The sequence below is a fragment of the Calonectris borealis genome, chromosome 17, assembly GCF_964195595.1.
Source record: "Calonectris borealis chromosome 17, bCalBor7.hap1.2, whole genome shotgun sequence".
Taxonomy (NCBI): Eukaryota; Metazoa; Chordata; class Aves; order Procellariiformes; family Procellariidae; genus Calonectris; species Calonectris borealis.
In genome coordinates this window covers 172,669-195,281 of record NC_134328.1, presented here as the reverse complement: position 1 = coordinate 195,281, position 22,613 = coordinate 172,669, and the positions used below count along the sequence as shown (strand labels likewise).

Genomic DNA, 22,613 nt, shown 5'->3' with positions numbered 1-22,613 from the left:
CCATCTAGGTACTGCAGTACCGAACTTGATGTCGAGAGTTGGAGCAGCAGCCGGAAGCAGGAGGGGTGAGTGTGCAGGTTGCTATCGAAAGACAGTGTACGTAGCATTCGTTAATGCAGACAAAAAGCTCCCCAAAGCAATGACAGAGGAAAACAAGATTTTGCTACCTGAGGATTTAAAGAAGCACTGTAAAGTTTGCCCGTCAGTGTTTCGTCCAGTTGCCATTCTTAGAGCAGCCAGTAGTCCCAGAAATGCCAGTCCAGAAAACCCTATCAAGAAGGATTTTAATTTTGTGAAAGAGTGCTTTATTGCTGGAGTAACATTTGTCCTAGGTCTCAGGAGAGGGCTGTACTGCCTGTTAAATTATATGGCTGTCTCTGAAAAAGAATTGGTTGAAACATAGCATTTTGGAAGGCAAGAATGCTGGCATTCAACATACAGACCTGGCTCTGTGCTTTTCTTTCTGCTTCATGGCTAAAGTAAATCTAGGAAACGAAGGGTAGGAGAATATTCCCAGGCTTCAAGTGGAAGTGAGCACTTGCGGTCATGAGCTGAGGCTACCCAGCTGGGAGAGTGCAACATTGGGAGACTGAGGAGAGCTACTCACATGGAGTAAGACTCTTCCCCTCCCTTCCTTCGTGTGGTCACGACACTGTTATGTCTGGAAGGAGCCACGAGCTCCTGAGATACCAAACAAATGGAGGGGAAAGCGATGGATGCTAACAGTAGTGAAGGGAACCAAGAATTTGACTAAACATTTCCTTTCTTCTTAAGGGATCCCTTCCAGGCAGATGGGAAGCCACAGAAGACCCCAGCCTGGAGAAAGCATTGCTTCAGTTGGAAGAGGAGCATCAAAGGAAGACGTGTTACCTCATCCTTAGTATCCTGGACGCTCGTGGAAGTGAGGGAAAACCTGTTAGTGCTACCTAGTCTCCCCAAGGGAAGAAGTTGGGCAAGCTGTTTTGAAAGGAGAAAGGTCCACAATCTGTTCTGTGGTGCAGTAATAGTGGTGTGTGCTGAATGGCTCTGTTTTGAGCTGGGGGTTGTTCTGGGTGACCTCCAAAGGTCTCTTTACAGCCTAAATTATTCTATGATTCAGTAGGTGAGCTACTCAGCAGAGCCCCATTTTAGGTTGAGAATCAAGCCCTGACATCCTGAACATTTCACAGCGCAGGAGTTTTCCTGTTTGGTTTTATCTGAGTAGCATATCCTGTGCTTGTGTCGGAGTCTTCCAGTAGAGTACTTGGCACCACAGGCATCTTCTGCCATATTTCTTTCTCTGCTTTTCTTTTTTCCTCTGCCCAAGAGGTAATTGTGTGTGGTGTAGAAGGCATCTGTGTGCTGTGTTACTTATGTTGCAAGCTAAGGTGGGAGTAGCGCAACTCCTGTTTTCGTCCAGAAACTGAGTTTCAGGAGGGCAGAAGTTCTTGAAATTTTGTTCATTAAATGTTTCCTGGGTGAAATATTCGTCTGTGGCCCCAAAGTCATTAACCTGCAGTGCTTGACCTTTCAGTTTTCAGTTGAAAGTTTCGTATAAAGCTATTTCCCCTACGTATATGGTGCTGTCTTTGTGGTGTGCAGTTTACTGGATCGACAAGGTGGGGGTCTTTGCTACAGGTCTTACACAGTGTATAGGACAAAGACAGGGAGAAGCTTAACAAGAAGGTGAGGGCAGCAGTGGGTTCAACATTGCAAGGGAAAAGGACGTGGAAACTTAGAAGTGTGGAGGAAGAGGATATCAGGACAATGATAGAGAAAGGTGATGCATCCAGTGATCAGACAGCACGAAGGGGAGGCAAGACGTTAACTGTGGGCATCATCAAAGATGAAGAGGAAGGGACAACTGAAATTGTAGATGGAAATTGAAGGCTCAAAGCAAGGAGAAGCAAATGAATTTGCCATTACAGAGAGATCTTACTGAATCTTAGAAAGCACTTTTACTACCTCTCAGTTTGACAACAAAGTCAGTGTTGAAGAAGTTGGAAAATCACGGGGATGCTGCTTGTGGATAGCAATTGTTCACTGACCTCTTATTGCTGTTTCTCCTTTTCCAAGGTGTGAGAATCTGGCAGCAGTGAACGCTGTCCTGCGGGAGCACCTAGATAAAGCGAATGAGGTTAATTTAGCCCTGAGAGAAGGTGTTGAAAAACTGATGGTGGATTGGATGAGGGCCCAGGAGGAGCTGGAATTGAAGGAGGGTGAATGGCACAATGAACGTGAGGTAAGGATAGGCTACGGGAATGTCAGACGTGATGCCAGAGTGGAACGAGAATGCATTTTATTTCTGGCATAGAGGACTTGCTGTGTGAAAGTTGTGGCTACATTGAGGATGTATTGGTGTTGACTAGCAGAAGACAGGGGTGTGAGATGGAGGAGTGTCAGCAAATTGTGGTGATAGCAGATACCCACCTGCTGTGACCATACTGCTTGGTCTTAAAGGCCAATGCTTTCTGTTGCTGGGCACTGTAGGGCAGTCACATGAACGCTTGTCTTTTCAAGAGTTCCTAAATATCTCTCTACAGCAGTGGAGACCAGAGAGGTCTGTGTGTTTTCAGATTCGGAGTAGGCAACAGAAGATCAAGACAGGCCTCCCTTACCAACAGCCTGTTGTAAGCAAATCTGACCCTGGTCTTGGAGGGGCTTGTTTTTGTCTTCCTCCACCAAGACTGTTAGACACCTCTGCAAGGCGAGATGATGAATCGTGATCAGTTTGCTTTGCTGATATCACTCCTGCAGGAGAAGCGTGGATGTTCCCTTCTTTGAAGTCAGGTGGCAGGTCACTGAGGATGTTTCTGTGGTGCTTCTTCAGTCCTTGATGCCCCTGTTGGAATTGTTATTAAAGGAGACCTGGTGGTGATGGTTGTACTCTCTCCTATCTGAAAGACTTGTACAGTGACAGCAAAGACTGAATTGGCATTTCTTTTTGGTTTTGCATGTTTAGCTTTATGACAGCTATTTAAGGGATGAACATAACCATCTCCTCAGCCTATGGTGTCAGGTGGTAAACTTCCGCTGTCATTTCCTGCAAATGAAGACTGCCACTGACCGGTGAGTAGAGGTTAAGGCTAGATCTCTTGCAGAAAAAATGTAGCTTCCCTTCACACCTGCTTTTTGAGCCTTGATGTTACTTTAGTTGCGGCTAAGGATATGATTTTTCCTTTGGTAGTCTGAAGCAATGCCATTAAGCGTGCTTTAGGCTATTTTCAGAATCATTTTGTTTGATGCTGGTTTTCAGATAAAACTGAGGGGCTCGGACTATAAGCAATGCAGAGGCCCTGAACAGATGAACTTGACTGTGTTGATCTTTGGGCATATTAACACAGACACAGGCATATGTGGACACGTTGGAAGAGACTCACCAAAGCTATGCACGCGGCATGTAGAGCAGTCCCTTTTACAGAGTGATTAAAATCTGCCTTAAATCTCACTGGCTTTCTTTTCCCACTGCTCCTGATGGAAAGATCATTCATGAATATATGGGTGGTTTTTTTTCTTATTTCCAGCTTACATTTATTCTGGTCCATTTGCATCCACTTATTCCTGTACCAACATTGGTGAAAGAATAGCTTCTCTATGCTGTTACTGCATTTATCAAATTTATTTTGCTTAGTTTGATACCTCCTTTTTATGATTGTTTTCTTGTTCTTGGGCTCTCTGAGGTTCCTTTCTCACAGTTGCCTTCTATGCAAACAAAAATAGGTAGCCGTAATAGTACCTTCTTCTGGTGTGTTGTGGTTTAACCCGGCAGGCAGCCGGACACCACACAGCTGCTTGCTCACTCCCCCACCTCCCACAGTGGGATCGGTGAGAGAATCAGAAAAGAAAAGTAAAATTCGTGGATTGAGATAAAGACAATTTAATAGAACAGAAAAGGAAGGGAATAATAATAGTAATAATAATTAATAATGATGATGGAATATACAAAATGAGTGATGCACAATGCAATTGCTCACCACCCAATGACCGATACCCAAAACATGATCGCTACTTCCTGGATCACACCCCCGATTTATATATTGAGCATGATGTCATATGGTATGGAATACCCCATTGGCCAGTTGGGTTAGCTGTCCTGGCTATGCTCCCTCCCAGCTTCTTGTGCACCTGGCAGAGCAGGGAAGCTGAAAAGTCCTTGACTAGTCGACTACTTAGCAACAACTAAAAACGTCAATGTGTCATAAACATTCTTCTCATGCTAAATCCAAAACACAGCACTAGGAAAAAAATTTAACTCTATCCCAGCCAAAACCAGGACATGGTATCAGCACGCAGTTTCAAACCCTGGGTTACTGTCAGCCATGTACCTTATTTGATTATAAGGTTTCCTTAATGTGTAGAGTATGCCTGACCTACTAGTTAATTCTTGAAGCCTTCTGGCTGTTCTATACATTTCTTCTTGTCTCTGAGGAGAAAATAGACTCATTCCTCAACCATCAAATAGACCTATTGCTCAACTATCAAGATGTGTCCTGATCCCAAAATGTCAGATGAATGATTTGTCCCCAACGAAGATGCCATCTTTCCTGCCAGGTTTTACTGTTGTGCAATTATGTGCTTCAAAGTGAGTCAGCTGGTAAAGATGGTGGTGTGAACATTATCTCTTTCTTTATTATTCTTCAGAGATTTGTAAGAGCTGAAGGCAGAGCAAATGAGGCTTTCTGGATCTATACTTGTAAACTGCTCCCCCCTAAACTCTGGGATACAGCTCTGGGAGTCCGTCACTCTGGGTAGACCTGTCCTAAAGGATCAGGCACAGCAGCAAGTGGAACAGGAAATAAGCTGGAAGACTTGGGAAGTGATGTGCTTACAGGTCAAGGGGGACCTGGAGAAAGAAGGAGCTTCAGGACAGGTAAATGTGTTTTAAACTTTGCTATTACCAACGATATCTTTTGTGGTTGTTTCTTGGATTCGTAGATTGGCTGTGTTCATGTTTAAAACACACCCATTCTGCACAGCCTTGTTTCTGTCCCTAGTCAAACTATTGCCTTCAACAGAACGGATAGAAAAAAACATCTGACTGACAGAAGCTCTTCTGAGTAGGACAAGACTGGAAAAGAGATTGCATATTTCAATGTTTTTGCTACTAACTGATTCTTGGTGAGAAATTGAGACCAGCGTAAAGAGAGCTCTGTCTCTTGTACAGCCCTTTTGCTACCCAGGGCTGTGCTAAAGGGAGTTGGGAGGAATTTGCACAGGACTGTCATATAGACCTCTGTACTGATGTTTCCTTGCAAGACTGAGTGCAGAAGGCCTTTGGGGCAAGAAGTGCTATTTTGCCACATCACTCTCATTAACCTGAATCATCCTGTGGTCCTATGATTATTGGATTGGAAATTCATACACATCTCCCCAAACAGATTGCAAGCTCTTTCATTAATTCACTGCTGAAAGGCAAAAGTAATTGTGGGAATAGTAATCTGGACTTTAAAAGTCTGTCTTACCTAAGGAAGAACTTTGGAAAGCCTTATATCCAACGTATGAAAGAGGAGAGAGAGAACTAGCAGGCAGGAAGTTGTTAGCTACCTGAAAGGAGGTTGTAGTGAGGTGGGTGTCGGTCTCTTCTCCCAAGTAACAAGCGATAGGACGAGAGCAAATGGCCTCAAGTTGCGCCAGGGGAGGTTTAGATTGGATATCGTGAAATATTTCTTCACCGCAAGGGTTCTCAAGCATTGGAACAGGCTGCCCAGGGAAGTGGTTGAGTCACCATCCCTGGAGGTATTTAAAAGAAGTGTAGATGTGGTGCTTAGGGACATGGTTTAGTGGTGGACTTGGCAGTGTTAGGGTAACGGTTGGACTCGATGCTCTTAAAGGTCTTTTCTAGCCTAAAGGATTCTATGATTCTATACTCTTGGTTTCGGAAATGAGACTGTTTTTACATTAAAAACTTGTTTGTCTTTCCCCTTCTCATAGACTGAAGGACTTAGCTGCACTTGAAGGAAAACGTTCATTGTTACAGAGTGAGTTGGTAGTCGCAAGAGAGACACTGGAGGAATCGCACCTTCAGAGGGATCTGCTGAAGCAAGAGAAACATGAGCTTACAAGGGCACTGGAAAAGGTATGGTCACCTTATTCCTAGGCAGCACTTAGGGGAGAGGGAGTTGTGATAGCAGGACCACCACAGACGCTGTTTCTGGCAGTAGAAGACAGGGAGACAGTTCTCCTTCCTGCAAAATGGTGATCAGATCACATAGGCTCTTTGGTGTAGTTAGGTCCCACGTGCTTATCGGGAACACTGAACTGGGAGTATGTCAGAGACACAGAAGGGGATCTGGAGTTGCTGCTTAAAGTCAGGGATTTTCCTGTCTTTGTTTTCATGTTGTTCTTTTGTCTCTTCAGGCAGAGCAGTCAGTAGCAGAGTTGGCAGGGGCTCCGAATAAGCGGAGTGCTGAAGTAGCTGATCTACATGTTGCAACAGTGAAGATGAGCAGTATTAACGAAGCCCTTGTGTTGGATAAAGTGCAACTGAAGAAACTTGTGTTGCAGGTGAGCAGAGTTGCCAAAGATCTTGCGAGGTGTTCGTCTCCAGCTGCTGCTTCTTTTCAGATCTCTTGCCTTCAGACAGTGTGACTGTCTGAATATGGAAATGTTCCTTTTTCTGTCCAAGCCAAACCTTCTACATAGTAAATCTTACTGTCTTTTATTTCCTCTGTGTTTCTGTGATTGTAGCTGGAGCAAGAGAATGATGTTCTGTCAGCTAAAGTGGACAAGATGGAGAGAGCAAAGATCTCTGACCAGGAGAAGCTGAACTTGTGTGAAAGAACAAATGAAGAGCTCTGCACAGAGAAAGGCCACCTGGAGCAGCTGCTGAAGAAAGCAGAGGAGCAACAGGAAGGGCTGCAGGTAGAGCTGAGGATACTGGTAGAGGAGAAGGCAGAAACCCAAGAGAAACTCGATGAGGTGAGACCAAAAACCTGGTGCTTTCTGGGTGGGCTTTTGGCTACTTAGCTCAGTGAAGCTGCATCTGTTGGATTCTGCAGTGTTTTTGTCAAGGAGACACTTGGTAGTCCTGGAGGTCAGAAGGCTTTGTTTACTTCTTTTTGGAAATGTGTTGATGGCTTGCAGAGATGTTCTGCAATTCTCTGAGTTGTTCTCTGCTTCTACAGATTGCTTTAATCCACCTGTCTGTGTTGGCCTCTTTTTTGGCTTTTGCTAAGCTGCAGAGAGATGATTTGTCTTGCCCATGGATCTGAATAAGGCTACTACTCTCACATGTGGCAAAAGAAGCAAAGAGCGTAGCTCTTCACCCTTTTTCTGAGGCAAAAAAAACCAGGGGTGCATGTTTCTATTTATACTTTTTGTTGTGAAGTCTGCAACTTTCAAAACTGCATTTGTTCGAGCCTAGAGAGCGGGACAAAGCTGCAAGTCAATGTCTTCTGTCTTGTACTGCTAAGAATGGGAATGACATCTTGAAATTGTTGAAATTGTATTTTAAGACATACATGCAGCTTTGAATTGCCTGACCTTCTTTAGGCTTTGAGGAAGAAGATGAGAAATAGGTGGTCACGCAAGACGGTTTACTCTGGACTAACTGATTTTGGTACAGTCGAAAAAGAGCTTGCAAGAATCATATCACTGGAGGAGACTAGGGAGTCTGCCATCATTTAAGCGTCAGTTTCATCATGTACAATCTTGGGTATTATGGGATAACTTTGAGAGGAACATTGTTTGTTTCTGATGGTCTGTTCTCTGTTAGACAGTCTTAGTTTTGGAGTAGGTGGTATGTTTGGCAAATACCCAGCAGAGGTGTTATACTGAAGAAAAAAGCTAAAAAATCATGGTTAATCTTCAAGCTTGAATACCAGCAAGGTATGTTAGGCAACTTCTTTGTATAAGACAAGTAAACAGTGTTGTTGACATGAAGTACTGTACAAATAGAGTCTAACATCTCTTTGGCCACATCAGCCAGACTTTCATATGACAGTGCTTACCACAAGGGCTGTTCCCTGCCAAGTGTCACCTCATTGCATCCAACTGCTTTACACACTGAAGTAGGTGACACTTCGATATTTTTTTTTTTCTTCTAAAAGGAGAAACCACATGTATTTTCACTTTCTTCAGCGAGCAAAGTTGCTTTTGCTCAAACTTTCCTGAAAATTTCCAGCACTGGAATAGATTCTGATAGAATTCTAGTTTGCAAGGTGGCAGTTCTGGAAAATGCAGTACTTTTGCATGAAAACATGTAGTCTGGGGTACATACGTTTGTCCTGAAGGAGCTGTCTGGCCCCAGGCAACCCAGTAGAGCCTTACACATCACTTCCAAGTTAACAGTCCCAGTGCCTTTTGGCAGCCCAGGGTACTAGTGCAGTATACAGCAGGTGCCCTTAAACTTTCAGCCCACAGTACAGGATCTCTTTCTCCTCTAGCTGATTCAGAAGTGACATTGGCTGGCTCTGCACAGAAAGGACTCTAACTGTATTTTGTCCCACTTTCAGGTTTACCGCCAGCAAGAGTTCAGCTAGCAGTGGTCTAGAGCAGTTGCGCCAGGGGTCCTCTTGCCAAGGGCATACACTGGCCAAGGTGTCCAAAGAGAAGGAATTCCTGGTGCATGAGAAGGCTGCCCTAGAGGTGCGACTGGCAGCCATGGAGCGGGACAGACAAGGTCTTTCAGAACAGCTGGCAGAGGCGAGGTAAAGGCAGGGAGGAGACCCTAGGCAGGACATTATTTAACATCTGCAATTATAAAGGTGGTAATCATTACACGAGGATTTATTGCATCCTGTGTGCTTTTCAGATGCTTTCGTTGTCCATGGACAGAAAATGGACGAATCTCGAGCAAAAAAAACCCAACAGTATACCATGATTTGAATGTTATTTTTCTGACAGCTAAAGCTAGCAAAGCTCTCGTGAGCCTTGGGCTCATGTTTATGCCCCCTTGCACATTCCTGTGAAGTCCAAAGCAAGCCAATATAATTCCTCAGTATTGGTACCTTGGCTGTGCATTGAGTAATAATTAAACCATGCAGATGTTTAGTGAAGCCTGAAGTTTCTCTCTGGTTTTGGTTCCTTGTTCTGTGCATTTGAACATAGATCTTTCCTTACCAAGTAGTTTGGATCTTCGGAATTTAAGGCTATTACATGCAGATATTGTGAGTAGGACACTGCCATTTAGGGTGAAGCTAGAGGCTCATGCTGAAAATCTTGAAAATCCTTCTGTTTCTAAGCTAACTCTTGTTCCCTATGGTGAGGACCTAGAGTTGCTTACACCAGCAGCAGGGAAAACTCTTCTGAATTCTCGCCAGTCTTCAGGAATTCTTGCCCATCATTGATGTCTGGGTTCTGTACTCCTTACCGCATGCTGTTTAGAGACACATGTCATGGAGAAGTTATACAGGGAAGGAGCAAGACTCTGTCCTGCTGTATCGGGTTTCTAAGATCAAATGCGACAAGTTCTGCTTTTCCAAAAAAATCCCAAAAAACAACCCAAGGTATAGAGATGTTTGACCTCCTCTTAGGTGTTTCTTAGAAGACTCCTGAACTTGCAGAGCTGTACAAATGATGTTTTATAGATTGTTTGTCATACTGCTTGACTTTTACGCTTTACCACTCCAGAATGTGTTGTTAGCAAGGTTGCTAACACCATTTTCACTCAGTCTGTTTCTTGAGAGCTGCTGCTTCTTCTGAGCTCCAGCTTCTCTTATTTGATCCAGCTGAATTATGTTTTGTCAATTATTGGGCTGTAGCAACTATTCTTGCCAGATGTTGTACTGCTGAGTGCAGTGGGGAAGAGGGGAGAGGTGAGCAACGGGCCAATGGCCTCTCTCAGCCTGGGAGCCTCCTTTTCCTGGAGGAGCCCGTGCAGCCCGAGTGATTAAAGAGGGCGGTAGCTGGGAGCCTTGTGGAGGGTGTCCTGAGGAGGTGTGCGGCTCCAGGGCCGCAGAGCCACCGGGGAGCTCCCCCAGGCAGAGAATAAAGAGTTTGTTCCCGAGGCCTTGCTTGTGCCTACACTTATTCACGCCAGGCCGTACTGTGCCTGGGCATTTTCCCTGCAATGTTTTCCCTCGTCTTCCTCCCTCCTACAGCCTGGGTCAGGCTAAGACCCAGTTTTACAGGGAGTCTTAAGTAGGGAAGAGAAAAGTAGCCAACGTTTTTGCCCTGTTTAGAAGGCTTGGCGGCCGGGCTGTTGGAGGGGCTGGTCCAGCTCTGTAAAGCTATACTCACGCCTTATGCGAGTCCCATATGTAGGTGCTGTTGAAGGCTGCGCCTTGTTCTGTGCATTTATTCTCTCGTCCCCTCAAGACCTCATGATGGTCTGAACAGCAGCTAAAGGAGGGTCATGACCGGGAGTTCGGTGCAGCTTTCTCCTGAGAGTGGTGGATCCATGCGTCTTTAGCTGCAACTTTAAGAGCAGAATAAGTACATAACAGCACTTGCACAGGACCCTCGCGCTTGGCTTGTGATGCATCCTTAGTCTTACAGACCTTTATCGTCACATAATCTCCCGGGTTGATACGGATGCAAGAGTTTCCTAAAGGGAAAGCTTGTGTAATTACCGCTTCAGACCGTTTCTTTTTAAAACTATCTTGTAGATATCAGACATATTGGGTAACTGCTTCATCCTCTGCCAAAAGGCTTGTGTGTGCTGGAGCAAAGGATCCTGGAATTCAGTCTGGTCTTCCGAATAAGATCTCAAAAGGAGTTCATTTATGGCGTGGGTTTGGGCATTGCCTTAATTCCCACAGTGCTAATGGTAAAGCTTCTGTCCATTTTAATTGAGTTTCTCTACAAATTTTTGCCAGTGTAATATTTAAGTGCAGTTCATTCTCTCTCCCTGAGCTGAGGATTGGGGGTGGTAAGGTGCATGCAGTCTTGGTCGAATGCTGAAAGCTTTATACAGGTTTTCTAATATTTCAGCTGTCAAACGTGATCCTTTATCCGCGTCTATTTCTTCAGCCACTCCGAAACACGGTATGAGATCTTTCCGTAAAGCTTTAACAACCACTTGAGCAGTTGCTTTTCGAGTAGGGAATGCCTCTACCCAACGGGGTAATTGATCCATTATAGGTGTTTTAGTCAGTCTTTTGGAGGCATATCTGCAAAGTCAATTTGTAGTTTCTGGGACGGCATCCAGGCCCAAGGGTGGGGCCTTTTGATTTTTTCCTCTGTCTTGGACTTTGCATTATATTCTGCACATATCAAACATCCTTCTGTGACCTGTAATATTGCCAGGGTCAATCCAGGTGCCACCCGTGGTGGAGAGACTAGATTTCCTAGATAAAGTGCTCCTCCACGTGTCCGATGGTGAAGTTCTCTGACCGACGGTATCAACATAGTCCTGGGGAGAAAAGGTTTTCCTTCTAATGTCCGGGTTCCATTTACTCGTTTTGCTCGTCAATGTGTCCATTTTTCAGTTTCTTCTGTGAGGAAAGGTTCATGTTCCTTTTTTAAGTCTACTTCAGATACGGTCATTAGCATTTCTTCCTGTATTTTTGGTTGGACCGTAAGGGTTGTAAGGCTGCAGCCTTAGCCGCACCGTCGGCAAGATTGTTTCCTTCAGTCAGAGCAGAAGTATCTCGCTGGAGGGCTTCATGGTATAACAGTGCTACCTGTTTTGTTTTTTCTAGAGCGTGTAGAAGATCCAAAATTTGTTCTCGTTGTGCTATTTTATGTCTCGCTGACGTTAGAAACCCTCTTTCTTTCCAGATCCGTCCGGTTGCAAACGCTACACCCAGAGCAGATTTGGAGTCTATGTAGATGTTAGCGGTTTGATTTAACTCGCCACACTGTTCTAAGGTCATATTTGTTTCGGTTAGTAGTATCAATTCATAACGATGCACACGTTGAGGGGTAAATAAGGAATGACCCCTCTGAGTTAACACAGCTTTCGCTGCATGGTGCACCTTTACCGTTAGGGGGTGCATCCTGTGAATCCTGGTTTTCCCAATGTGCAGAGCACAATGGCAGTCTTCGTGTTGAGGTCCTTTTTTCAGGGCTCTTTCTCCTTAGACCAAGAAGCTCGGCACGAGTACTTGTTCTCGCTGCTCCTGGGATAGACAGTGGCGTCTCCACCTGGAGACCGCTCTGCCACATGTCGTTTGGGTCTGGTCTGTCTGGAGCAGGGAGACGGCCATACTGTGGAGGCCCAGAATCGTGCACGTGAGCAGGTCCAAGCAGCCTGTTCCAGGGCTCAGCAAAAGGGGAGCCGTGGGAGCAATCCGCTCTCTAACGGGAACTCGCTACCCTGCTGTGGCGCAAAGCTGGGAAAAAGAGGTACAAGGAGGAGGAAGGGGCAGCAGGTCAGCACCGAGTCGAGGCCCCTTGCTCAAAGTGGGGTCAGCGAGAGCGGGTGGCCCACGTGCATGTCCAGACGGGCCTCCAGGCGGGCCCCGGGGCGGCCTAGCAGCAGCCGGGCAGTGGCGTGGCAACACGGAGATGCAGCAGTGCAGTGGCGCAGCAACGTGACGATGCAACAATGTGGTGGCGCAGCAACGTGACGATGCAACAATGTGGTGGCGCAGCAACGTGACGATGCAACAATGTGGTGGCGCAGCAACGCGATGACGCAACAATGTGCGATTGCTCTATAAAGCCGCTCGCTGGGAGACCGGCTGTGGTGGCCGCTGCTGGGCGCCTCTGGAGCGAGAGGTGCCAGCGCAGGGTCGCAGCTCCAGGACAGCTCTTGGAAGGAGCCATGGAGCCCCGTCTCACTGCTGGCGTCCGAAATGCGGAGGCGCTGCTGAGCGCAGTGGGGAAGAGGGGAGAGGTGAGCAACGGGCCGATGGAGAGGGCTCAGCCCGGGAGCCTGGGACTGCAGGGCTGCTCTGGGGCCTCGGGATGTGCCCGGGGAGCTGGGAGGGACCCAAAGGTGGTTGGGCCGGGGAGAGTTTGCAGGGAGTCCTGCCTCTCCGCCCAGCCTGGCTCACGGCTAAGCAGGTGGGAGGGGTTGCTGCGAAAGGACGCGGACGTGGGTTGAGGAAGGGATGGGAGTTGTGGGGACGGGGGTGAGGAAGAGAGAGCAACTTTTGACTGCGCCACTCTTGGCGCTCCTCTTGGTTGGAGTCTTCCGAGGGACTTTCTAGCAAGTGCCCCGTGCAGGAGGCTTATGCAGATAGTGCCTGAGTGCCCATGAGTGTCTCCCTCTTTCTAGCTGGGGAACAGGAGACAGCCACTGGCAGAAGGAGGTACTGGGCTGCTGGACCTCCCACTTGGGGTGAAGATCCCTCTGCTGCCGGGCTCCAAGCCTGTCTTCTGCAGGACAAAGCTGGGGGAAAAGGTAAAGGAAGTGGAAAGGGGTAGAAAAGCTCTCCTCTCTTACGGGGTCCCCGTCATTCAAAGAAGTCCTTGTGGCCACCTGCTCTACAGTGGGGGCTGCAGCCCTTCAATCTGGCAGCGCTGGGGAGTAGAGGGAACCTCCTGGCTCCCTGGCACGGAGACAAAAAGGAGGACTTGTCCGGTTTCTCTTGAGGGAGAGTCCAGCCTTCTCCTGCTTGCCTTGTTGGCGTATTTGGAAAAGCTCGGGCTTCTCTGCTTGGGGAATGCACGCAGTGTCCTCCTTCTACTCCAGCTTGCCGTGCGTTTTTGCCAAGGCAGAGACCTCCTGGAGGCAGAGTTAGATGACACACCCCTTAGGCCTGCCTAACCCTGAGGAGACTGTTTTCAGTGCATTATCCATTTGCTGCGTTTGAACTGTCGGGCTTGAACTTTTCACTCTGAAGGTTCATTTCTGTTGTTTTCTGCAAGGTCTGCAGTTCTTCCCCGTGGCCTAAGATGCCTACTTTGCTGGTGGGGTTTGTCTTCTCTCCCCCAGCCCAGCCCATCACAGCCTAGCCCAGTCCAGCCTGGCCCTGCAGTCCGGCTGTGGTGTTCTCTGTGCCTTCAGAAGGATGGAGAAGAGTGTTGCTCTTCAAACTACCTTTACCTTTTCCCAAGTACCGCTTGGCACCTCTTTGCTGCTCTCTCCTGCCTCCTTCATACTCTGGAAAATCTCTCTTACAGCTTCACCAGCCCTCTGGTTATTTCAATCTGGGAGATCCGTACTGCCGCCTACTGAGCACAGAATACAACAGCCTGCACGACCCGCATCTGCAGGCCTACCACAAACGCAAGGACAACCTGCAGAGGCTGAAGAGGGAGGGTTACATCACCAGTGACGGCAAAGTAGGTTTGGACGTCGGGCTGATAAAACCAGCCCTCATCACGCGGGGTTCCCAGAGCGCTTGCTGTAAGCCGCCTGTTGCTGGCGGAGGGCACAGGGCTGTGGGGCTGGTTTCCCTGGGAGCAGAAGCAGCGCCAGCGTCCCTCTGGCACTTCCCACTCCAGCTCCTCTCGGGCTGCCCCGCGCTGCCCGAGTGTTGAGGAGGCAGCCGGTGCGAGGCCTGGCGCCGGGGCGAGGAGCACCGCTCAGCACTGTCTGGGGGGGAGTCAGGGGCCCGCTGGGTTTGGGCTGTTTTGTGGAAGGCAGTCTATGTAGCTGGCTTGACAGTTCTTGGGGGATTTCTCCCCTCGTCTCTCCATAGGTGGTTTGCACCCTGAAGGAGCTGAATGAGTACAGGCAGTATCTGACCACGCTCAAGGTGGAGGCAGAGAAAATGTTCATGCGAGAGGAGGTGGGCAAAGCGGAGCGTTCGTGGACACCTGTCAGCGGCAGGGTGCCGAGGGCTGGGGCTTTACTTGCGGCATCTTGGGGAGGGGAGGCGGTCAGTGCAGAAGAGGCGAGGGCTGTGCTGCTGGGCCAGGCGTTGTGGCAGGGAAAGGACTATTGGGCTGCGAGCTGAGCTAGCGCAGGGTGCATGGGTGGGCACGGGCAGGAAAGTCACCTGCAAGCATGCAGAGTCCCAAGGGAAGCATTTCTCTGCTGCTCCAGTCGCGTGGCTGAAGCAGGGCGCTGTCCTGGGCCCGCGGGACGCCTCAGCATGCAGGGGCGTGAGCGCTTGTCCAGGCAGCAGCAAGCCACAACCTGGTGTCACCTTTCAGAAAAAGCTTTGGCGTGACCTGGCCAAATTAGAGGATGCCTCCGAACTGCCGGGAGGGAGTGACATTTCTCGCCTGCGAGAGTGGCTGCTGCAGGAGCAAACAAAGAGTTTGCCAGTGGGAGAGAGGAAGAGGCGGCAGAGGTAAGAAAAGGCCAAGTAACGCTTGCTCTTGAAGGGGACCCGTGGTGCCCAAGAGAAGTCCTGGAGCCTCATGTTCCAGTAAACAAACAAAGCCTAGCCGTGGAAGGAGCCGGAGCTGTCTGCGAACACGTTGGCACGGTCTGTGTTTGGAGCCTTGGACAGGCAGCTGGAAGCTGCTGTGGGGACGACTGGAGCAAAGCAGCCCGGAGCAGGATGATGGGAGTGGCTGAGCGGAAAATGGCCTGGGCAAGATGGACAGAGCAGCTCCCTCTCAGCTGCCTTCGTTTCTCTTGACAGGCATCTCACTGTGATCAAGAAGCGGATTAAAAGACTGGAGGCTCTTGACAAAGAGCAACGCCTCCTCCAGCAGGCCGAGTGCCAACAGCAGCAGCAGCTGGAAAAGAGGAGACAGCCAGGCACCCAGAGCAGCTCCAAAAAGTCCGCTCTCGAAGGGGGGCCGGTGAGTAGGAGCCGGGTGGATGCTGGGGGCCGCCTCTGCTGTGCGGTAGTGTGTTGGTACTCAGGCCTCGGGAGAGGGTGCTGCCACAGACAACAGCTGCTCGGGGCTTGCGAGCGGTGCTTGGTTGCTGAGGAGGTGGTGCCTGGCTGGTGTGCGACGTGTCCTCGTTTGAGGGTGTCTGTCAGAGACCAAGAAACGAGCGCTTTCCTTCCTGCGTCTCTCGGACACGAGGCACTAGCCCTTTCTGACGCAGAAGTGTGCCTGGGCACTCTCAGCGGCCACTTCCACGCACAGACTCGCACATTTAGCACGAAAGTGTGAGCTGCTCTAAATGGCCGCACGGTCCATGGTGCTGGTTTTGCGTCTGGTTGAAAAACTCTGGTTTTCATCCAACGACTTCTGCATTCAAAGATGCAGCGTCCCTGAACCTGACAGTGCCGGTGCTTGGCCATTCGTGGGTTGGTTTTCTCTTCAAGGAGGTCTTCAATTAGGTTAGCGGAGAGCCGGCTGTTGCCTGACTCTCATTAGCGGGGGGGCCCGTTAAACGTTGCCCGGCTCCATCCCCTGCAACAGCCTCTTGGGAAGCGTTTCCGGATAGTGTGGGGTGGCACCTATGCCAGGGCGAAGGGTTGAGCTCCTTCTGCCGTGGCAGTCAGGCTGTCAAGCTGCAAAAGAGCAAATGACGGGAGAGGACAATTTCAGGCTGCTGCCTGGCTCTGTTCTTGACTCGCAACTTCTCCCCCGCTTTGCACGAGACTGGCAGCCCACGGTGGACTTTCAGACTGCCTCCTGTCCCAAGGACATTTCCTTGGGCTGGCAGACGACAGCCAGGTGCCGCAAGAAAAAGGATCGTTTCCTCTTCTGCTCTCAAAACAACCATTCTTGGTATTTTGCCTCGAAGAGGGGCAAACGGGCCACCCTGATACAGGGCAGCAGTGCCCCGAGAGCGGCTGGGACCCGTGGCAGAGGAGACTGGAGCGAAGAGCCCGCTCCAGTACCTTCCACGGCTTTCCCTCCGCTATTCAACTCTGCCCAGCGCCTCCCGCGGCGGGAGCCAACGAGCCCGTTGGAGGTACCAGCCTCTGCGGGGGCCCGCTGTGCCCTGGGGCCTGTCCTCTGGCCACGATCAGTGCTACCCAGGCAGCCGCTAGCTTCCAGTTCGGGGCCCGTGGCACCTGGTTCACCGTGCTGAGGTCCAGGGGGGCTACAGTGCCCTTTGCTCTAAGCACCTGCTTGGTTCTGAGAAGTGCCCACAATCCTTGGCTCCAGGCCACGGGAGACCAGAAACCTCTGCCTGCCAGGTGGCCTACAGAGGAACCAGAGTTTTTCAAGCTTGACTTGCTAGGGACTCGTCTGGGCAGGGGTCTTGTGAGGAGGAAGAGGAAAGCAAACCGAGGTGAAGGAACACATTCACTCATCAGCTGCTCCTCCTTTTAGTCTCCAACGTGTGCCAGAGAAGAAGCGCCTAACAGCATACAACCTACGCTGCTGCGGGCTACGCTGGCAGAAGACGAGGAGCTTAAAGAGATGGCTGAGACCGTGGTCCAGGAAGTGCTGGAGCGGGTGAAGGCGCTGGATCCGTCCGTCCGTGTCTTAAGGAGGGCTCCCCGTGAGGTCAGCGGAAGGTTGTTTGCCAGTGCCAGAGGGGCAGAGCCTTTGGACCCTTCTCCTGCGAATCGCCGGGACAAAATTAGACTGGTGGCTCGAGAGATTGTGGCGACCGTGTTGGAGAGCTTTGGGGAGCATTTGGTATCCGGCACGTCTGATGCAGCTGAGCCGGGGCTGGCGGCCAGGCAGAAGCTGTCAGAGCTCGTTGCCGGAAGAGCCACCCGAGCGGGCAAATCCGGAGAAGAGAGGTGGAGGGAGGCGGAACTAGCAACTTCTGACAGAGCATCTTCACAGTGTTCTATTGACAAAACGACCAAAGAGGCTGTTGAAAGCGTTTGCTCCACCTTGTCATCCTTTGTAGCTTCTCAGTTTGAGCAGGACTTTTGCTGTCAGTTTTCTGAGATCCTGAAGCTTCAGGGCGTGACAGAAGGACAAGGACCACCCAGAGCATTGGAATGGCAGATCCCAGAAGCAAGCAGGAGAGCAAAGTTGCCCGTGTTGCAACCATTGCAAAACGCTGCTTACGTCTCACGAGTGAGTCGCCAGATTGCCAAGGAGAGCATCCAAGAAGCCGTCTCCAGAATTCAGCAGCTGGAGGCAGAATTGATCGGCTATGCCAAGACCATTGTCCTTGAAGTTCTGGAAACCGTGAGGAAGAAGTTGGAGGAAGACGGGAAGTCCAAGCAAAAATCAGAGAAGCTTCAACCACCTCTCAGCCTCCCTGCAATAGTCACGCCTTCAGAGGAAGCAGGAGAATTCAAAGAGGAGCGCTCACGTACTCTCCTCCCATCTGTCCTCCGAGGTGCCGAGCAACATGCTCGCCGGCCAACAGAAGGCCTTCAGAAGTCCCGGGACGACACCTCCGGAGGCACAGCAAGGTCTTCTGTGCCTGCATGGGAAACTCTGCGTATACTCAGGCCAGGGAGCACCGCAGGCACCCTCCCCTCCACGGGCCCGCGGTTTCCAAGGCAGCCCATGCCTCCAGTGGGTCCGAAGCCTCCCAGCCAGGCAGGAGCTCGGCACAGACCAGAGCGTTTAAAGCTTTTCCTGGAGGAGCCCGTGCAGCCCGAGTGATTAAAGAGGGCGGTAGCTGGGAGCCTTGTGGAGGGTGTCCTGAGGAGGTGTGCGGCTCCAGGGCCGCAGAGCCACCGGGGAGCTCCCCCAGGCAGAGAATAAAGAGTTTGTTCCCGAGGCCTTGCTTGTGCCTACGCTTATTCACGCCAGGCCGTACTGTGCCTGGGCATTTTCCCTGCAATGTTTTCCCTCGTCTTCCTCCCTCCTACAGCCTGGGTCAGGCTAAGACCCAGTTTTACAGGGAGTCTTAAGTAGGGAAGAGAAAAGTAGCCAACGTTTTTGCCCTGTTTAGAAGGCTTGGCGGCCGGGCTGTTGGAGGGGCTGGTCCAGCTCTGTAAAGCTATACTCACGCCTTATGCGAGTCCCATATGTAGGTGCTGTTGAAGGCTGCGCCTTGTTCTGTGCATTTATTCTCTCGTCCCCTCAAGACCTCGTGATGGGCCTTTGGGTTCCCACCCGCGGTGGGCCTTTCGCTGTCCCGCCAAGGGGCCGTCCTTCAGCTTTTCATCTTTCCCAGAGGACTCCTCCTCCTGGCTCCTCAAGGCATCTCTCTTTGCCTTTCCATGTCCCCTAGGGACCGTTTCAGGGCCTTTCGGGGCAACCGAGGGACCACCTTCTGGTGCCTCCCAAGGCCCTCCATTTCTCTTTTTGAGCTTCCTAGGGCCCTCGGTTAGCCCTTTGGTGTAGCCCGCAGCTTTAGATGTGCCGTTTGGTGCGGCCCAGAGCCCTCCGTGTGCCTTTCGGTGCCCAGCCCGAGCCCTTTGCGTGCCGCTGGGTACCCACCACGGCCCTCTGTGTGCCACTGGGTGCTACCCAGAGCCCTCCCTCTGCCTTTCTCGATGCCCCGGGAACCCCTTTTATCCCCTTTTCCCCTCAAGACTGGCTGGAGTGGCCTCCCACCCTGTCCCCTACAAGTGAAAGCTGGGGGAGGAACGGGGCACAAATGGCGGTTTGGGCGTGGGGTGGCCAAGTCAGTGCAGTTTCTCGAGTTGAGGCTGCTTTGCCCGTGACAGGGCAATGGTCTAAAAATGGTCTACCAAAGCCAGTGCAGCAGCAGCAGCAGCAGCCTGCGGGCAGCCCAGCTCCAGCCCTGCCCTCTGAGGGCCAAAGCTGGGAAAAAGGGGTACAAGGAGGAAGAAGGGGCAGCAGGTCAGCACCGAGTCGAGGCCCCTTGCTCAAAGCAGGGTCAGCGAGAGCGGGTGGCCCACGTGCGTCTCCAGGCGGGCCCGTCTTAAGTAACGTTCCCTCCTTTTGCTTTGCGCATACCTGCACACTTTAAATTGGAGCAGAATAGCATTTGTATCCACAAATTTGAGCAAATCGGGTTGGGCACGCTTGAGCAAAACAGAAGACTGTGATCTCTACAATAAGTAAAGCTCCTAATAATCGTTAATACCAAACTGATAAATGGTTTCAGTATTGGGGTGATAGAAGGAAATAGATTTGACAACCAGTTCCACGATTCTATTCCTTTTGAGTCCTGTCTTACGTTTTGTACTAAAGCTTTTAAGTTTTTCAGTTGGGCTTCTATTGGTTTATTGTTATCTGTGAGACTGAAACAACAAAGTCCTTCCAAATCTTCACACCCATGGTTGGCCCTAAGTAACAAGTAATCTATAGCTGCTCTATTTTGTAGGATTGCTTCCCTGTTCAAATGTTGTTCCTCTTGTAGTAATGCAATCAAAGTGGAGGTGGCATTCAGAGTTTTTGCTAGCGTACAGGCCACCTCTGTCAGTTGGAGGTCGGCACCTAGTGCTAGTGCAGGGACTCCCACTAACGACAGGCTCAATGCTACTGCGTCCGCTTTGCTCAACAGATTTACATTTGAGTCACAATCTGGTGGTAGAGCCGGAGATAGGCTCCTTCTCCTTCTTTTTGTGTTATATTTGGCTGAGGCATTTCTTTTTAGCGGGGAGACTGTGAGTCTTCCAAGTGTGCACGGGCCCCTGGCTGCATTTTTGGGTATGTAATTATAGGTAGGCCTGCAGGGTGAATCATTTAAGGCAGTCTTTGGTAATAACAGCCACCAGCTGAAACTCGGAGTTAGGTGTTGGAGTGGAATGCCTCCGATCATGCTGAACAGCAGCTAAAGGAGGGTCATGACCGGGAGTTCGGTGCAGCTTTCTCCTGAGAGTGGTGGATCCATGCGTCTTTAGCTGCGTTCTCTGGGGCCGTTCACCGTCTCTGAGCAGAACTCGCTGGAGCAAGCCGCTGCCGCGCGGCCTCTCCCCCGCGGCAAAACCGCAGCCCGGCGCGGCACCGTCAGCGAGGAGCGAGAAGGGAACGGCTGCCACAGAGCGGCCCCGAGCGAACCCGGCTCTCCCGCCCCGGAGCCCCGCGGGTGGCGGGCCCGGCTGGCGAGCGGCGGCATGGCGGCGCGGACCCAAGCGGTGCTGGTGCGGAAGCTGCAGGCGAAGGTGAGGAGCGGGGGCGCCGGCCCGGGGGGAGCTGCCCGGGGCCGCGCTGAGAGGGGCCAACGCGCGGCCCCAGCGGGGCCCTCCCCGGGGCCCTCCCCGGCGCTGCCGCGGGCGGGACGGCGCCGAGCCCGGCCCGGCCCGGCCCGCCCAGGCGCGCTGGGCGCCGGGCGCTGCCGCTGTGGCCCTGCCGCGCCTCTCGCTGGGTCGTTTCCGTACTTGGAGAAAGATGCCTGGCTTGCGAACCCTTTCTCCGGCCCCGCTAGCAGGGGGCTGTCCCGCGGCAGGGGTCGAGTCGGCGGGGCCGCTTTTGGGCGTCCCCGGGCAGAGGCGGGCAGCTCTGGCCGGGTTCGCGCGGGGCGCAGGAGCGGCGGCAACGAGGAGGGTGCCAGAGCCGGGCGGGGGGTCGGGGCAGGCCGCGCCCTGCCCGGCCCGGTGCCCGACGGTGGGCACGGCGCTGCTGTGAGGTCCTCCTGCTTTTCTGGCCTGTTGTCCTGGTTCCGGCTGGGACAGAGTTAACTTTCTTCCCAGTAGCTTGGGGGGTGTGCTGTGTTTTGGGTTTAGTGTGAAAGGAGCGTTGATGGCCCATTGATGCTTTGGCTGTTGCTGGGCGGTGCTTGCACCGGGAGGAGCACAGCCGGGGTGGTGGACCCAGCTGGCCAATGGGGTGTTCTATACCATGTGACGTTATGCTCCGTATAAAAACCAGGTGGGGGGGCGGGGGGAGGGCTCGGCCCCCCCCCCCCCCCCCCCCGTTCGTGACACGCGGTCGGCGAGCAGTTGCATTGTGCATTGCCTGCTTTGTTTATTCTGTTATTGTTGTTGTTGTTCTCATTGTTACTATTACTGTTCTACTTTGTTTTATTTCAATTATTAAACTGTTTTTATCTCAACCCGGGAGCTTTCCTACTTGTGCCCTCCCGATTATCTCCCCCATCCCACCGGAGGGGGGGGGGGGGGTGAGCGAGCAGCTGCATGGGGTTTATTTGCTGGCTGGGGTTAAACCACGACACCGGTGCTCGCCTTCTGCAGCTGAACAGAAATCTGTGTTCTGCAGCAGGACTGTGGTCAGAACTAGCTTTACTTGCTAAATAGAAAAGCTAATGCAGGAGAAGCCAAGTCTGTCATAAGCTGCATTCGCTCATCTTCATCCTAGGTATCCATCTAGGTACTGCAGTACCGAACTTGATGTCGAGAGTTGGAGCAGCAGCCGGAAGCAGGAGGGGTGAGTGTGCAGGTTGCTATCGAAAGACAGTGTACGTAGCATTCGTTAATGCAGACAAAAAGCTCCCCAAAGCAATGACAGAGGAAAACAAGATTTTGCTACCTGAGGATTTAAAGAAGCACTGTAAAGTTTGCCCGTCAGTGTTTCGTCCAGTTGCCATTCTTAGAGCAGCCAGTAGTCCCAGAAATGCCAGTCCAGAAAACCCTATCAAGAAGGATTTTAATTTTGTGAAAGAGTGCTTTATTGCTGGAGTAACATTTGTCCTAGGTCTCAGGAGAGGGCTGTACTGCCTGTTAAATTATATGGCTGTCTCTGAAAAAGAATTGGTTGAAACATAGCATTTTGGAAGGCAAGAATGCTGGCATTCAACATACAGACCTGGCTCTGTGCTTTTCTTTCTGCTTCATGGCTAAAGTAAATCTAGGAAACGAAGGGTAGGAGAATATTCCCAGGCTTCAAGTGGAAGTGAGCACTTGCGGTCATGAGCTGAGGCTACCCAGCTGGGAGAGTGCAACATTGGGAGACTGAGGAGAGCTACTCACATGGAGTAAGACTCTTCCCCTCCCTTCCTTCGTGTGGTCACGACACTGTTATGTCTGGAAGGAGCCACGAGCTCCTGAGATACCAAACAAATGGAGGGGAAAGCGATGGATGCTAACAGTAGTGAAGGGAACCAAGAATTTGACTAAACATTTCCTTTCTTCTTAAGGGATCCCTTCCAGGCAGATGGGAAGCCACAGAAGACCCCAGCCTGGAGAAAGCATTGCTTCAGTTGGAAGAGG

The 22,613-nt window shown here is 51.0% G+C and overlaps 1 protein-coding gene and 1 long non-coding RNA gene across 2 annotated transcripts; both read left to right on the top strand.

Moving 5' to 3' along the window:
• The first annotated feature begins 1,609 nt into the window (after positions 1–1,609).
• LOC142089548 (uncharacterized) lies at positions 1,610–4,822 on the top strand. The gene is made up of 3 exons (XR_012676229.1): positions 1,610–2,221; positions 2,942–3,048; positions 4,621–4,822. It is a non-coding gene; the product is annotated as an uncharacterized LOC142089548 (long non-coding RNA).
• A 13-nt stretch (positions 4,823–4,835) lies between these two features.
• LOC142089547 (fibrous sheath-interacting protein 2-like) lies at positions 4,836–15,766 on the top strand. The gene is made up of 8 exons (XM_075166142.1): positions 4,836–4,849; positions 5,911–6,055; positions 6,337–6,483; positions 6,667–6,897; positions 13,085–13,210; positions 13,933–14,094; positions 14,454–14,543; positions 15,348–15,766. The coding sequence occupies exons 3-8, from the start codon at positions 6,421–6,423 to the stop codon at positions 15,375–15,377; spliced, it is 702 nt and encodes a 233-aa protein (XP_075022243.1). The 5' UTR covers positions 4,836–4,849; positions 5,911–6,055; positions 6,337–6,420; the 3' UTR covers positions 15,378–15,766.
• The last annotated feature ends 6,847 nt before the right edge of the window (positions 15,767–22,613 follow it).

Coding starts and splice junctions, on each gene's coding strand:
- LOC142089547 (XM_075166142.1), top strand. CDS start 6,421: ATGAGCAGTATTAACGAAGCCCTTGTGTTGGATAAAGTGCAACTGAAG. Junction 13,211..13,932: donor GGACAAAGCTGGGGGAAAAG/GTAAAGGAAGTG, acceptor TCTCTCTTACAG/CTTCACCAGCCCTCTGGTTA. Junction 14,095..14,453: donor ACATCACCAGTGACGGCAAA/GTAGGTTTGGAC, acceptor GTCTCTCCATAG/GTGGTTTGCACCCTGAAGGA.